Here is a 17,298-nt window from a genome sequence, read left to right as displayed (position 1 = left end):
AAATCCCTGAGCTCTAATGGCCTGCCCCCTTAGATCTCTGATCTCTCCACACTCAACACCTGCAGACTTGATGTTCCTAGCGCTTCAATAAAACATTGGAGACACATAGGGCAGGTCTGAGATCCTGTGATTTGAGGGCTCGCTGTCAATTCTTATCCCCAAATCACACTAGGAAGCCAGACTGATTTGTCCAATTCTCAATCAGCCCAGGCCCGTGTGGTGGTGGTCAGGCGTTCGGAGCAGAGTGCAGCAAGCCTGTCCCGCATCCTCATCAAAGCCACACAGTCCAACACGACCCCTCAAGCAAACAGGTGAGGGAAGGGAAGAGCAGATGAAGCCCTAGCTCTATTTCACTGCATGTTTTCCTCAGACCCGACAGGAGCAGGTGATCGGTTTCCTTGCCTCTTCTCTCGGATGGCAAAGTCAGCTGCGTTCTGAAGGGGAAAATGCAACGCCTAGGCTCAGAGCGCCGCGGCTGGGCCCTCGGAATTATCCCCGGAGGGCCCGGGGATCAGGCAGCAGAGCGAGGGACGCGGGAGCGGCTCTGCGTGGCGTGGCAGAGCACGGGACCCTCGGAGCTCGCGGCCATGCCCTGTCCCAAAGGTACGGCAGAGGTGAAAGGACGCCTAGGTGCAAAGGGGCACTCCCGCTGTCCGCAGCACTCCCGGAGACCGACCGCTCTCGGCCGGTTAGCCCCACTTGGGTTGCGCTTGCCCGGTGCGGAGTCCCACCTTGCCACAAGCCACCCCGCCGACCTCATAAACAACTTCTGGAACTGCACCGGGAGGAGGCGGGGCGGGCGGGCCGCCGCGGAGCTGAGCGCGGGGGCAGGGGGCGGGCCGGGGTCAGGGCAGAGGCTGCGGCCGCGCCTCCCCATTGGCCGGGACGCAGTGGGCTGCCCGGGCGCGCGGCGCGGCGCGGGCGGGGTGGGCGGGGGCGGGGCCTGCCGGCGCACGCCCGCCCCCGCCCCCTGCGCCCTCGCCCCCCGCGCCCTCCCCCGCCCGGCCGCAGGAGTTTTTAAAGTGGGCTGGCGGCCCCGGGAGCCGGACATTTGAGAGCGGCCCGCGGCGCATCCCGCGCACTCAACGCAGCGCTATCCTGAGGCGGCTGTACAATCCTCGGCAGTGTCCTGAGACTGTATGGTCACCTCCGCGGTCGCGCCCGCCCCGGCCTCGGACTCTTCCAACTCCAGTCGTTACAGCCACTTCTTATCTTTATTTTTTGAAAACCCAGAAAAGTGACTTCTCTTCGTGGGAAAAAGGAACTAAGGTCCCGCTCTCGCGGCCCTCTTTTTGGGTTTGACAGCCTCCTCCCACTCCTTTCCCCGACCCCGCCTCCTCGTGCAGGTTCCTCCCCGGCACCTTTCTCCACCCTCCTCCCCGCACCTAGCCAGCAGCCCGCAAACTTCACCTGACGGTGCGGGGCGCTCGGAACCTGCGAGCACCTTGGACCTTTAACACCCGCCCGGGCCACAAGGAGTAGGCGAGGGCAACAGCGAAGGCGGCGACTGCAATCCCCACCGGCCGGGGAGCTCAGGTGTCTGGCGTCTCAGAGCGCCACGGAGACAATGACAGCTGACAAGGAGAAGAAAAGGTAAGCGGGCGTCTGAGCCGGCCAGGGAGCTGGTCTGAGGGGGATGGCCACGCCGTATGGGGCCGGAGCGACCGAGAGCGTCTAGGAGACGAGTCCGCAGGGGTGTTTGAGGCCGGAGGATCTGTGTGGAGGGCTTTGGCGGGGGGCGGGAGAGCAGGTGCCCAGTCTGCGGACGCGGCGTTTCGGCTTCGCAGTGGAAGGATCTGTGGCCCGAAGAAGTCGCGAGTCTGCGCGCGCGATGAGGCCAGGAGGCCCAGGGAGATGGCCCTGGAGGTCGGAGGGGCTGTGGCGCGCGGAACCTTTCCAGATCGCTGCGGCTCCAGCGCCCCCCCCCCCCGCCTCCCAACTCATGTGGCCAGCATGTTGAAATGTCTCTGGGTTGACTTGACCCAGGTCAACTTTTAACCTTTTCCGGTTTCGCATGTGGGGCACCATCCACTAGTCTCTTTTCCTTGGGACCCCATGGGTCCTTCCAAATGAGCTGCTGTAATCGCACTGAACCGCAAACTGGCCAGGGGCGGGAGACGGAGCGCCGCGCTGGGACGCGCCTCCGCGAAGGGGCCGGGACGCTTCAAAGGGCCTTACTCCGGGTTTGCAGACCCCATTGAAGCTTGGAGAAACCCCCTTCCAGATCCTGCACCTTGCCTCGGGAGGAGAGTGTGTGATGGGCCGGGTTGCCTCGCGAGGGCAGATGCGTTGGTGTGCCGGGAGGGAATGGAGACACCGGGTGCCCCCGGCGGGTCCTGGTGTTTCTCTCTCAAGAGGGCAGAGAAGGGCAGCCGCGATCTGCCCGTGTGCCCTCGCGAGCCTCTCGGCACTGGGTGAGAGGCAATTGCGGCCAACTCTCACTGCCTTCCCGCCCCCTCCCGGCAGCTCCCCGCCCGGTCCACTCCGGCCACTGGTGTGAATACACCGCGCGGCCATGCAAGCGTGTACGGCTTCGCCTCCCGCGATCGTGCGAGAGTGGCCGCCTGGCCCCCTACTCCTCTGATCCCGGCGGGGCTGTCCCGGTGGGCTTGCGTTTTCAGCCCCATCCTCGGCGGCGGCTTGTCGGGTCTGGGTTTTGAGGGGAATGGAATAGAACGCGCGGCCTGTGCCCGGGCGTAACAGCCGCAGGGGTGCAGGGCGGATTTCGGGGATGAGGGAAGCGAACCGCGAAGGGAGGGGATGACTGGCACCGAGAGCTCAGTGCCTGGGTTGATTTGTTCTTGTTCGGACTTCCACTGTGGGACTTGTGCCAGAAACCGGGTATCTTCTGGTGGAAAGCGTTAGTTCCCACCTCGGGGCGCCGATAAGGATTTGATAAACCGGAGGGAATCGTGCGCGTTCTGGCCCGGTGCGGGGGCCCTCACTCCTGTGTTTCTGGAGGACCCGGCTCCCCTTTCCCGGCCGCACCTCCCCCTCCCGTGCCACTGTGGCGTCCCCGGGCCTGAGACGAGTGAGGGACCCTGGGCCCCAAGGGCCTCGCAGCTCCCCTGGGGGCCTGTGTCATTTGAGGGCGGCAAAGGAAGGAAGAGACCTGAAGATCCCGACACAGTTTGTATAACCAACATAGCCTGCATCATGATGCCAATAATAAAGACTGAACAACCGAAACACAAAATTATAGTCAGCTCTTCTGAGTGCGCTTTGGCTCTGGCGCCGGCGAGGAAACATGGTACCTTATACAACTTCGATGGCTATCGGTGACTGTCGCAATCGCGGAGGTGGGGCCTGATGGCAATCTTGATAGTTGGGTGAAGCGTTAGCTTCTCCCCGGGCTCAGCGCTGTGTCCCTGTGTTCTGTATATTAATCGTCAAAGGTAACTTGGGAGCCGGGAAATAATACTTTGACTTGCTGTAATGCCTCCTTCGTTAGAGATGGAGGGTGCTTGAATAGGAGAAGAAAAGAGATTGGGTAAGAATTACTCTCGGCATCGCCTGGTGAGCCGCCTTAAAGGCCGCTGGGGAGCTGCCCTTTAGAGCTCGTGGTCGCTCCCAGTGTGTTCGCCCTCTGCGACTTGCTTGGATGTTTGTGTTGCAGACTCTCAGGACAAACGGTGTGCCCCTCGCCCTCCAGAGTCCCGTGAAGGGTGGTCCAATGTCTGTTGGGCTGTTTTGAAATCTGTTTTCGTTTTTCGCGTCTGGCTGTTTGTTCGCTGCAGGCTCCTTGCAGGGACCAAGGGGGTAATGAAAGCATGTGAACCCATACATTTAAAGTTAGATGACACACTAAGTATCTTGTCCTTAGTTTTCCAGAAGTGCCTCACAAGTGCAGTGTGATGCCTGCTGATGGGGCTCTCGTGATGATGATTCTGCAGCATTGGTTCTTAAGATTTGTCCTACTTCTGGTTCAGGGGAGCCATTTCTTTCCCAAAATTCAAGATGCTCAGAACATTTGCAGTGTTCCTTCTAACAACAGCCCTCAAGAAGTGCGCAGGATTATTTTGTTCCAAAACGTTCATGCCTAGATGGATATGTTAATGTTTAATAATAGAGTTTGCTTTCTACATGTTGGCGGGCAGGCTGGTTGGCTGGCTTCCAAGTGCATTTTGGTGGTAGTGGGCATTCCCACTGATTTGAAACTTGCTAAGTTTGAACACACACCTTTCTGTATCAATCTGTCAGGTGGAAGTGCGGTTTTATTAATTAAGGTTCCTGATTCTGTTACCAGCTAGAGAGTGTCTGGGGCGCCTGAGTGGCTCAGTCGGTTGAACATTGGACTCCTGATTTCAGCTCAGGTCTTGATCTCAGGGTCGTGAGTTCAACCCCAAGCTCGGCAGGCCAGTAGGCTCCATGCTGGGTGTGGAGCCTATTTAAAAAGAGCTAGAAGGTGTCTCGCTTCCTGATGAAACAGTTTCTGAGTCTTTTCCGGGGGAGAGAGGAGTTTGGAAGTTCTTAGTTGTGTGGGGATTGGAGAGTGGTTCAGGTAAATGTAAATGAGATCTTTGGATAATCCTGGAGCAAAGTCCACTCCAAAGCCAGACCCAGCTCTGAGCACCTTTCTGGAATGCTTAGATCATTAATGCAGGGCGCTGGTGGAAGGGGAGTTGGAGACACCTGGACCAGAAGTTTTCAAACTACTCTCTCTCCTCTTTCCCCTGTCAGCTGGACTTGGTTGTTCCTCTGCTAAGACGAAACCAAAGCCCATCTTTTCCCAATTCTGACGGGAAAACTATTGCTAGGGAGCTTTTCTCAATTTAATTATATTTTCCATAAATATTCTGTTATCATTTGCTATATCTGTCCACTGCATTACCAGAAATCACCAGAATGCAGGGATGATAAGGAGTTGGCTCAACACATTCTAGGTCCAGGTATTTCTTATTTAATTCATGCAGCTTTCACAAGTTCAAAAAGAATGCTGTGGTCTCGGGGTTTTTTTGTTTTTCCTTCCGTGTTGCTGATGGGGAACTTAACGATCATTTCATAAAGGCTCATGGAAATCATCTAGTTTGAGGCTCAGAGAGATTCAGTGACTTTTCCAGTCACAAGGAAAGTTAGTGCTGGTCAGAATCAGAACCCTGGTTCATTGCATTCAATTAATTACGTATTTTCCAATTGTTGACAAAAATAATATCCCCAGGCCTGAAATGCCTCTAAACAGTGAGAATGATTTCCAAAGGATTACGGGGCCCTCTCCCCCACCCCTGCCAAATCACTGAACCTTGTAGAAAGGAGATTTGCTCTTCTAGATAATTATAAAAGATTTCCAAGTTGCAGCAGCAGTGGCTCTGTTTGCTTTTTGGAAAATAGGAAGCAGAGTTGGCGTGGGTTCCATTGTCTATAAACTTCGGGAAGTTTGAATTCAATAGTCTTAGTGCTCTCCCTTTATTTCACTTAGAAAAAAAGTTTACTTATATGTGGACCTCATTAAACAAAACCAATGCAAGGACTGTTGCACAGCAGAGCAGATTGCTTTGTGAAGGAGAGAACCCCCTGTCAGCAGAGACATTCAAGCAGCTGCTAGATTGATTCCTGTCCTGAGTGAGTTGGCATTTTCTCTAGGAGTGAAAACTGTGAGACTCAAAACTATTTAATTCACTTAGAATGTAAATCAGTCAGTTTGTGTGTGTGTGTGTCTGTGTGTGTGTGTATGTGTGTGTGTAGAGTGATCCTCAACTCTCTCTAGGAATTTATGGTATAAAATGTTTACAGGTAGAGGGAACCAATTAGATAATTCTCAGTGCTCCAGAATTTCAGCCCCATACATTTGAAAGTATTTGCTGTCATGACTTATCTCAAGATTTAGGCTTTTCTCCTTTTCAAGAAATCTGTCCAGTAGCATTTGCTTTTTATGTATTTTCCCCAGTCCTGTCTTACAGCAACATGACTTTTCATTTTAACCTAATGAAGTCTCCCTTTTGCTTCTAGTACTGCCCGTCTCTGATAGTTCACCACTGATATTTCCCCTGGTAAGGTTTTTGCCAATATTGTGGAGTTAGCAGTGTTTGCTCCTGGAGCCCCCAGTCCCATGATGTCCATTTTCATGATGAGAACCAGCTCTGCTGTTCACAGCCTGATATAAATCAGTAAGACAACAGATGTGTGTTGAACACTTGCTCCTACTCTGGATAAAATGCTAAAGAAGAGCCGAAGAAATAGGAGATATGGTGCTTTCAGTTGCTTCATTTGACTGATGGGGGGAGGAGGACACATAAGGAAGCTTACCTAAATACATAGATAGAGCAACTTACATGTAACTTTTTTGTTGGGATCAAATCTTTTGAAGGTAAAGATGAGAAGCTCTTGTAGCTCTTCAGGCAGTGATCACACACACGAGCACAAACAGTTATTGAAAAGTATTGTGTGTTGGTGCGTGGGAGAATTGATCCATAGTTTTCCTTGGAATCATTCAGGGCAGGTGCTGACCACCAGCATAGAGACTGGCTCTGGTAGGTCAGATGTTGGTGGTCAGGGTTGGGGGTTATGAGAGTAAAGAAAAGGTGGAGGGTTCAGGAGTGTTCCCTGTTTTGTACTTCTGTATTACGGAAGTCCCCAGAGATGAATGTTTGCTGTTCTTTAGAACTTTTGGGTGAGGGGCACTGGAGGAAGTGTCCAGTAAGGTTCTGGGAGTAAGAGGGATAGAGATTGTGGTCCCTCTGAGGATAACCATGCAGACGGCTATGACTTCAAGAAGGAGGACTTCTTCAAGAGGGAGGACTTCAAGAGGAAATTTCTTAACCTGGGCTTTGTGAGTAGGCTTCAGGGGGTGACCTGTGAGCCTCTGAAATTAGGTGCAAGATATGTATATAAGCCATTTTTAAAAAAATTTCCCCTGAGGGAATTCTGCCCAGCCTTCGAAGGTTCTATAATCTGAAAAAGACAAGCCTTTGTTCAATGTCTGATTCGGCGACTGCCTTACATTTCAGGATCTTTCTGTTCAGGTCCCAGATTTCACGGCCAGTGTCTCCTTGTCTTGGAGATGGGGGAGGGGTTGGGTGTGTGTGTACCTAGTAAAGATTCTGTGGTGCACCTTAAGCTTAACTGTACCTGGCTGGCCTGTCTACCTACCCACATGGCTGCCTTCAGTAATGGAAGGAAGGGGAGTGAGCGCACAGCACAGGGTTAGTTCCCGTGTGATTCATTTCCTTTTCCTCCCCCCACCCCACCCAGGGTGGGAGGGGCAGAGGGAGAACCTTAAGCAGGCTCCACACCCAGAACGAGCCTCTGGACCCCATCCTACAACTTGGAGATCATGACCCGAGCTGAAATCAAGAGTCAGATACTTAACCGCCTGAGGCCCCCAGGTGCCCCACAGTGTGATTCATTTTCTCAATGCTTCTTAAAAGAGCCATGAAAATTTGTCACATTTTCCATCATTCTCCAAACAGTTATTTGGTGGCCCTTTTATGCGCTAAGAATGTGTGTGTCCTTAAGAGAAATCATATATGCAGTAGGAGAAAACCATAAACCCAGAACATTTTAGTCTCCTTTGTGCAGGCTCTGTTCTCAGAACGTTCCGTGGATTAACTCTTTTAATTCTCCTAACAACCTTGTGACATGAGCCCTGTTATTATCCCCATTTCACTGATGGGAATGCTGAAGTATAGAAAGGTAACTGTCAAAGGTCAGATCAGTGGGAGTGGGATTTGAATTGGGCAAATTATCTCTGTAGTCTATACTAATTTAACCAGAGGTTCATTCCCCCTGACCTTTTCTAAGCTGTCTCTGAAGTATTTAATAACATGCCTGATCGTGGTAAGTACTCTATAAATGATAACTGCTTTTGCTGTTGTAGTTATAATTATTATAATTGCTTTTTTGTGACTCATCTCTGTATTGAGCCTCACACACAGACAGGGATTGAAGACCTGGAGGGTGGACTTGGAAGTCCTGGAAATTCTTCTTTTTCGTGGGTTTCCCTCAATTCGGACAGGAGGTAGTTCTCTACTGCCCCCAAGAAGTTCAAAGCTTTCCACCTCCCACACGTCACTGGTGGCAGGACTTCAATAATTCCTTTAGCCTTCAGACTCCATTGTGCAGAAGAACCTGTTAGAAGTCTTCCTCCGTGGCTTCTGAAGAACCATCTCCAAATCAAGATGCACAAGACTTCCTCTGGCGCTTTTGATCTTTTGAAATTGCAAGGACAGGAAGGAAAGAATGGATGGGGGAATAAAGAATAGCTAAGACCGTTGCAATAATAATATGTTGCATTTTTATAGAGCCCTCTCTCTGAGGAGCCCTGAGCCTCCACAGCCATCAGTGGCTTTGGCACTGTGAGCTTAGAAGGGTTTGCTGAGTTTTCCCCATGCTGTAAACCGTAAGTGCACTGGCAGGTATCGTAACCAAGAGATACCATATGTGTGCTAGTCATGCATGAGTATGTGCTCCTCACAGCCTCTGTGATTTCCAGGCAGAGTTTGGGTACAATTTGGGGTCCTGTTAATTGAAAACCACAGACTGGCTTGCAAGTATGAAGTCAAGAAGAGTGGCAGGGCCCTTTGAGATCTCTGGAGCCAAGGAGACAGGTGCAGAATGGGTTAGAATGTCCTCCACTTGTAGGTGGCCTTTCATTTTCCTAGTTTCTCTAGAGATATTGGTTTGCTGGATGGCCTCAGGCTGTTTCTGGGGTGCCACTTGTACATCAGCAAAATTCTTACGTGGCATGACCACCGGAAGCTTCACATGTTCCCAGCACATACACGCTTCCCCACTAATTTGGGACAAGTCTTTAGTTTTAACATTATAGGTAACTTTAGTGCAAGATAATGACTCTGGGAAGCAGTACCTTTTCTCACGTGGGAAGATATTTCAGAAAGGGTGGTTTGTTAGTAAGGAGAATGACCCATTAAAAAAAAAAAAGTGTATTTATCTGTCACACACCCAGCTGGCATTTCCCCAATTCTCTGAAGCCTTGGAAGTGGATTGTTAGAACTCTCTTATATGCCTCCAGTGACTTCCTGCATCTCCTTTCTATGGCCCCTCCAATTAAAAAGCAAAAAAACCCCCAGAGGTTAGTTCTAGGAATCTCAGCATTATTGATTTTACTGGGTTAGGCTATATAACAAAACCCATGAGTGAGGAAAATGACTCCATTATACCATACTTGTGATGGTGCTGCTGGAGGGGAGCCCCCATTGCTGCGCTGCCTTCCTGCAAATGCTGGGAGTACAGCCACTATTACAGTTTTTGTAGAAGTCAATCAGCTCCGTGACTTTAGTTGTTTAGTTGTGACTTTAGTTGACTTCCTCAGTCTGATTTTCAGTCCGAGGCTCCCTGCTCTTGTGGGAGTCAGTGGGTTGCTATGAATAAGAGACAAGTCCTCAATCTGAGACCATTCGGAAGCACTTTATAAATCCTTTAAAATACATCAGTGAGAACATATGGTTATTGGTGGTGGTAATCCTTTAAGTCACTGGGCTGTGTGTCTAGCCACAGAGTGTTTTTTTCCTCTGTGTCTTGATATTGTATTATTAACAGATACACGTATTGTACTCTTGATACAAAAGTTTCAAAAAGATTTTTCATATTGTCACCACTGTGGATGATACTTGTCCTGACTGCCCCTGGGTGGGGGCAGGGGGAAGGAAGGGCAAAACATTATCCTAATTTTATGCTTGAGAAATTGAGCCGCTGGCAGAAGCAAGCCACACTGTCTGCAGTGAAATCTACCACCGGACCCAGGTGTCCTCGGTGAGGATAGGCCCCTAGGTATTCCCTGGGGCTCCTGTTAAAAGGTAATAAAGAACCAAGAGCACAAAAGGGGTGACTCAAACTTCAGTGGTAACTACCCGCATTACTAATGAGTAATTACAGCAAATATTTACCGGCCTCCTTCCTACCTTTACAACTTCCTGTTGCTGAAGCACTTTGGAGTATTGAGAAAGATTGTCCTGGAAAAAGACGTCATACACAGTTGCAGGAAAGAGTGGCTTTAAGCACACACCAGAAAATTGGTTGCTTTGCTCTGTTTATGAATTCCACAGGGAAACAACAGAGAATTGTGCTCACGAGGGGCTGTTTGAGGATCCATTCCTTGGAACTTTAAAACAAATTTTTAAAAAATCAATTCTGGATGATCGGATATCTAAGAAAATGGGACCCAAGATGTTTTTACAGATTATTCTAGAATTAAAAAGACTGCTAAGTGAAATGTTTGAGTTCAAGCATTTGGTCAATGCTCTTACGAACATAATCTCTGAAATATTTTTCTGAATGAGGACTGTCGTGCATAATGGAGTAAACCAGGACATGTAAAATATGCCATATGGGGCACTGCAGGGAGCTAGAAGACAACCATTCACTTAATAAAGATTCCAGAGCAAATCCTGATAATGCTCATTTCCTATACACTTTGCTTAAAGACCATTTCATTGAAATTGCTTTCTTCAGTGTCTAAACCACTGTCCCCTTGTATTCCTCTCCAGTGTTTCCAAGAGTTCTCAGATGCTATTTTCGAATGGCAGTATTCACTCCAGGACTGGCTAAGGCCAATGAAGCTAATTTTGGTGCCTGGGGTAAAGGGAGAGAGAAGTCCTCTGCGCAGCCAAAAGGGCTTTCTGGTGCCTGGGGTTGGAGAAGCATGGTGTTAGGCAGACACGCCGGTTTCACCTTTAGAACCTTTATTTGTGTGCTTGCACAACAAATGTTTACCCAGATATTAAGATAAGAAAAGTATGAAGGTCACATTTCGCTGGTGAGAGGGGAGCTTCTATAAATGTAACCATATCACTCTGCTGCAGGAGTCTGTCCTTTATTCTATACCAGGGACTTAGGGGAATTAATGGTGGGTGGGGCATGGGAACCAGGCCCTTCTCAGTCTTCTGGCTTCCTTGCCTGCGCCCTGCAGGTCCCCGCTCAGCTGATGTGCCCCTCCCATTAGGCGAGGCCCTTAGGGGTAGTCAAGAAGTCCAAGGAAATTGGAGTCCACTGTGTGACCCTGCTCTCCGGAGCCTTGTACTCTGTAGAAATTGGTGCCCCGTGCATTTCCCTGCTATCTGACTGGCTGGGGAGCCGGCTGGCTGCGAAAATAGCTTTCCTAGTCTCTCAGAAGAGGTTTGCATGGTGCTGATACTGCCCCTATTTTAGGCAGGGTGGTCATGGCCTCAGAGCACAGAGAGTCTTCAGGGTGGGAAAGGGATTTCTTTTGTGGCGGATTTGAGTGCTTCTCCTAAAGATCCCTAAGAGTTAGCTTCGCTCAGAGCCTGAATGAAGAAGACATGGATCCTTGGCCCAATTTCCTTCCCCAGGGCAGCCTACAGGGCCCTGCAAGTTAATCTCACTGAGAGTGCGGGACCCACCCCAGCTCTCTCCCCATCTACCGTCCCCTGGACGTGCTATCACCCCCAAGAGCAGGGTCCATCTAATGGTTCTTTGTAACTTCATTGCCAGGCATGACACCCGCTATGCAGGCCCCCTCCCTCTGCCCTAACGGCACGTTTCCCCCCAGATCACAGGACCCCATCCCACCTGGAATCCCCTCAACCAAGTCCTTCTATCTTGGATGCTTCTCTCCTCTCTTTTTACTATCCCCCACTTTCCTAGGGCGAGCCCAAGGGCTCCCACTCCAGCAAAGCCTCCCACGGTAATTCCCCTATCGCCGCCTCCCCTCTACCCCTTCGTGGCTCTTCCGTAGGTTTGCCGGAGAGCCTGCCGGATTGTGCTCCCTTGTTATCTAACGACATTTTATGTGTTCTGTCTTTCCAGCTAAGTTCCGTGTTGCTTAAGGGCTAGGATGTCTCATTTTTTTGCTGGGCTCTGTCATACTTTCTGTATTTCAAGTCCCTGAAATCATACTTCATTTTTTAAAATCGCTGTCCTTCGGGCTGCTTGGAAAGCCCGCCTCTTGGGTTCTGCTTTTCTCATTCATGTAGGTTTGAGCCCTTTACTCATTTTCCTTTAAAAAGAAAAAAAAGGAGAACTTGGGGCAGGTCTCCTGGGTACTGGATTTTACAGAAAATGCAAACATCAGGCTAGTATTATGTTAATGCTTCTCTTCAGGAAAGCCCCACTAACAAGTACTCCAGCTTTAGTCTCAAAGTGTAAAAGGCCACCCGGGGAAGTGTGTACAGGAGAGTACACAGCTCGCAGCTCAGAAATCACCTTCCCTGGGGAGCCTTCCCTCATAGGCAGTGCATCGGTTACCCCTTATTTATATAGTCTTCAGTCTCTATTATTTGTATGATGCTTTTATAACTTGCTTTTGAATATGTGTGTATGTCTGTCCCTGAAAACATTTAGGTGATAAGCCCTTACTGAGCAGGAACCAGTCGTGTTTTTCTTTTCTTTTTTCCTATTAAACTTGCAGTTTTATTCAGGTTTGATTTTAACAAATGTTTAACAAAACAAAGCCCACAGGAAGGGGTGGAGCCCATGGGGGCAGGTCCCCTTCCCTTCCCTCCTCTCCCTCCCCAGCTAAAGGGATTTGAGGGGAGACATAGGCAGGGGAGGGGGCTGGTCCCCAGTCTGTGGAGGTAGTGATTGGGGTAAAGGGCCAGGGGGAACAAGGGGGAACAAGGACGGTCCTCTTTTTCTGTTCTTTCTTCCCGTGTATGGCACCCAGAACACAGGCCTGCGTTTGGGTGCCTGGTGGTTCTTTGTAGACTCAGTGTTTCTGTGTCCAGAATTTGGGGTGCTTAGTACAGGGGGTTGAAGCACAGGCAGAAACCTTTGCTCAGATCAACTGACTCATTCTCCTTGATCACCCACCACGCGTGTGGTGAGGTCTGTGTCTAAACGCGTGTAAGTTTACCTGCCACAGTCAGGGGTCATGCCTGGCAATGAAGTTACAAAGAACCATTAGATGGACCCTGCCCTCAGGGGTTATAGTCTAGTTTTGAGTTAAAAAATCCCTAAGATTGTTTACAACATTGCAAGATGATTATGCTGATGAGGACTCTAGGCCCCTCTTTAAGATGTTACCCTCTAGTTGGGTAGTTAGAAAACTCGCTCAGATAAAAGGTGGAGCCAACAGAGGATTGTTAGTCGTCATTAGCGAGTGTGAATAAGGGTAAATCTAGTGCGTTGTGAATGGTTAGAAAGGGAGAAGGTCGGCATTGCTTAGAGGGCCCATTTAGCAGAGGAGCATTAAATCTGGATCTTGAACATCGGGTAGAACTCAGATAGGCGTGTGGGTATGGGGCGTTACAGTTGGGGTGAACAGCTTAAGTCAGAGGAAGAGGCAGGAATAAACAGGCCGGGCATGCCAGGACCGCTGAGCTGGCTCCTTCCGCAGCTGAGTCCAGAGCACTGGTAACGGACAGGAGGCGAGGACCAGGCCTGGGCTGGTATGGGGGAAGTAGGAATAGTCCTTCCTGAGTCATATTGCGATGGAATCTTTGGGCTGCCTTGGGGCCGCAGGGGCAACGTCTGCCTCTGTTGAGAACTAGTGAGACATGGGGTAGCTGCTCAGGGCACCTCGGTTACCTGTCAACCGGGAGCCTGGCTCTTGAGTGAATACCACAGGGTACCTGGAGCAGGTGGTGATTATTTTCCATGAGAATGACCTCAACGACTGGAAATATCCCCCGATTTGGACTGTACCCATCCCTAAAGGCAATAAATGCTGCCTAGTATTCAAAACCAGAAGGGGACAGCTTACCATAGGCTAAAATAACTTCCTTCAGGCTCCAGGGAGGGGTACAGCCACCGTCATCCTGCATTCTCATTTTGATGGTAAAATCTCTGTCCACTTAATGATTTGATAAACCTGTCATTCCATCCCTTCAGGTTCCTTCTCATTCCAGGTTCTAAGCCTCTGAGTCTGAGCACTGTAGAGAGAGATAGGGAAGTCCCTTCAGCCCACCACTCTTCACAGGGAGAGAGACAGCCACATCCGAGTCAGACTGCCGCTTTTGTCAGTCTCTACCAGGAACTGTTAGAGCATTCCTCGTGCAGACCACCACAGCCGAGCTGTGCCTTGACCCTCTCCTCTCCTGTTCGCAGCTATACCATTCCCCAAAGCCTGAGCTCTGAGGTTCTTGGGCAGGTGATGCCAGAAGAGAAGAAAGGACTTGTCTTCGTGGAGTCACGGGGGTAGGCAGCTGGAGCCTTTTCCCTCCCCCAGCAGGTGTAACCTTTCCCCCAGAGGTATTCAGAAGTGCTCAAGGTCATGGCTGGACCCTTGTGAGCGGGGTCTTGGCCAGAAGTCCCGAGAATCACTGGGGGCCAGCACAATCCCTTCAGGGTGTGCTCTCCAGTGGTGCACCTGAATGTGCTCGGCTTGGGAGATAATCTCATCATGACATCTGCAGGTCTCCATCTCTTACCCCTTTTCTGTCCCCTCGGTAATCAGTAACTGATTGTTGAACTGGGAAATGGCTACCCAGTGCTGGCTTGATAGCCTTATTCAGTGGTGCGCTTAGTCCTCAAAGTACCTACTCTGTGCAGGCGGCTGAACATGGGGCCTGAACCCAGGGAAGAGCCTCAGGAGGCTGGTGGCAGGGCCTTCCTCATCTGGACTACAGGTGACCGACAGCTGCAGAGCCCAGGGTAGCCCAGAGACAGGGCTGTTTGGGCCTTGGGCAATCCCTAGGAAGCTGCCCTGGGGACATCCTAAGAAACCCCACTGGCCAGAAAGTGATGTTTACTCCAGTTTGGCCAGAGCTAGAAGTTTGAGTTGGGCATCCACCTAACCACAGCTCCAGGTAGGCCTCAGGAAGGAAAAGATAGAAAAGTCCTGACTGAGCTCATCTGTGACTATACCACTGGGGTCTGGAGCGTGGGACTATACCATATCTATTCCTTTGCGTTTTTTCCTTTTTCCCTTCCCTTCCAAAGTAAAAACTCCTTCTGCAAAATTTCAACGTTGCCTCTGCCGACTCCTAGCAAACTGTTCTCCCCGCTTAGATCAGTGAGGGGAGGGGGTCCGGGCACGCTGGTGGTGCAGTGGTCACCACAGCCTCTGGCCAGCTCTGGGCCTTGAGAAATCCTGGTGACTAGAGAATGCAGGCAGAAAGGAGTTCTGAGCTGATGGTGAACATTGATCTCTTCTTTCTGGAGCCATTTATCTGAGCACACTTGAAGCTATTTTCCCTGTTCAGATTAACATAAGCCTTGTGACTCTGTACCACCTGTAGCTCCTTCTATGGATTCCAGTATTACAGAGGTAGTGACAACGGCTCTAATTCTCCTTGACTTAGATCTTCTGGGCCGCAGCAGGGCACATGTTTACATTGGAAAGGGACGATTTCTTTGCCTCCAAAATCAGTGTCAAGGGGTGACTGCAAGAGTTCCATATTTTTTAGCCTTTGTTTTGCCAAACAGATCGTTAATGCTCCAGGGTATTTGCAATCTGTTTGGCAAAACAGATTGTAAATCCTCACTTGTTTTGTGTCCCTGGCAAAGCTTGCCTCCACATGAAGGTCAGAGGAGCTCCCAAAAGTCTCTAGGAGTCTGAAAGACTGTTCTAGATCTGTTTCTGACTTGTGTGACCTTAAACAGGTAATTTAACCTCTCTGCATGTTTCACATTCCAAAAGGGGGATTAGACACACTAACTGCTTTCTAAGAGTGCTGTCATGAGGTTGAAATGAGCTAGAGTTTCAGTAAAACCATGCATTTAAAAAGCATATTACACTTTAAAAATCCTTTTTGCAACCATTATCTCACTACAAAGACCTTTGAAAGTATAAAGTGCAGTCTGTTAAGGCATCATTATTAACAAGCACAGCAGTATAATCATTGGGCCCATCGTTACTTGTTGGAGCGATTTGACCGTAGCTGGAAGGGAATCTCAAGAGAATCTGGAGGGAGATGCTTTTCAGGATTATGGGCTCTTACCAACAGTGATTCAGGTTATGAGTTATATTTTTCCCATGCTCTGAGATGAGAGGAAATCTGATAACACCAAGAGGCCAAGGAAACTTCCAAGACTCCTGAGAAATGGTCTGACTTGGGACATGTCCTTTTCCCTGCCTGGCCAGCTCTCCTCTCGCCTGTGGAGAAAGAGGGCCCATGCCAGATGCCATCTTGCTGTAAGTAGAAATTCCCCTTTGACTTAGCACTCCCAGATCTCTTGACCTAAAGGGCTGTATCCACACCCCATCTGCTCAGGTCCCACCTGCTGCTACACATCTTATGAGTAAGACCTAATTGTGGACTCGAAGGGACAGAGTGCCTGGCCTGGGGTCTTTAAAATAAAGGTCAGGCAACTTACTGCAAGGTCCAGAAATGGGAGGCATACCAGTGCCATGATGATAACCTGGGCTTCCTGGTGTTACTGGAGGTGGGAAGAGACTTTGGGTATGAGGACCCTGGCTCTGCCATATGGGGACCATGATGCTTGGCCTCAGATATGCAGCATTCCTGCTACCTCTTGTGCTTGAACCTGCCTTTCCTGCATCCCATTGCCCAGCCAGCCAGCTCACTTGATTGAGCCTGAGGTCTCAGCTTCTGTTTCACCTTGGGAAGACTTTCCTGACCTCCCTCAGTTACTTCCACCCCTCCATCCCTGGTCTCCTCTTTATTTTTTTAAAAAAACTTCTTACCTGCTGTTTTTTGGGGTTTTGTTTCTGGTTTTGGTTTTTTTTTTTTGTTTTTGTTTTTCTTTTTTTGGTGTGTGTGTGTGTGTGTGTGTGTGTGTGTCTGCTTACTATCTGTTGCTGCTTTCTAGTTTTAAGATCCTAGAGGGCAGGGACTGTGCTGACTTGCTCATCCCCATATCCCCAGTATTTGCAGAGTGCCAGGCACATAGTTGGTGCTCCTGAAAATAATTGCCAAGTGAAATAATTAATCTAGATTTGCTGGGTCTTTGTCTTCAACTCTGCACTTTTGTTTCTTAAATGCATTTGGTGCTTAATTTTTTTTTCCCAAAGCTGATGATATGGGTTAAAGTAGTTGTCATTCTCATCACATAGATGAAACCATTGTGACATAAAAATGTGATCACAAAGCCAGAAAGTGGTGGAGCCCTTGTTAACGAACCCCCAGGCCTTGCCCCTTCCTCCTGTCTCTCTGGGCACCTGATTTTTGTGCTGCAGTGATGTTATTGTTTGTCCTGTTTGGCAGTGTTTACACCGGAGGAGTGGGGGCCATTGTGTGTTGGTGGCGTCTGGAAATACATAACAGAGTCCCAGGAGAGCACCACTGTTGGTTCTCACCACAGTTAGCGATTGTCAGGCCAGGGGCAGTGACTGGGTGGGTGTCGCTCCCTAGGTGGCTGGTTCTGCCTGCTCTTGACAGAGGCAAAGGGGAGTGGGAGTCCTCGGACCACAGCCCCATTTTTCTGTCTGGTCCCCCCATCCCATCTCTCCCTTCTAGTCCCTTTCTACTTGGGGAATGTCCT

The 17,298-nt window shown here is 49.8% G+C and overlaps 1 protein-coding gene across 1 annotated transcript in view; it reads left to right on the top strand.

The window, feature by feature from the left end:
- Positions 1 to 1,046: 1,046 nt before the first annotated feature.
- EPAS1 (endothelial PAS domain protein 1) overlaps positions 1,047 to 17,298 on the top strand; it is an 82,588-nt gene continuing 66,336 nt past the window's right edge. Inside the window, exon 1 of the mRNA XM_080814302.1 lies at positions 1,047 to 1,593. Within this exon, the coding sequence (XP_080670428.1) occupies positions 1,568 to 1,593 (26 nt within the window). The 5' untranslated portion in view covers positions 1,047 to 1,567. The remainder of the gene's footprint in view (positions 1,594 to 17,298) is intronic.

The sequence above is a fragment of the Martes martes genome (genome assembly GCF_963455335.1).
Source record: "Martes martes genome assembly, chromosome: 9".
NCBI classification, from domain to species: domain Eukaryota; kingdom Metazoa; phylum Chordata; class Mammalia; order Carnivora; family Mustelidae; genus Martes; species Martes martes.
The sequence above is the reverse complement of the archived record's forward strand: the minus strand, read 5'-3'. Positions and strand labels throughout refer to the sequence as shown.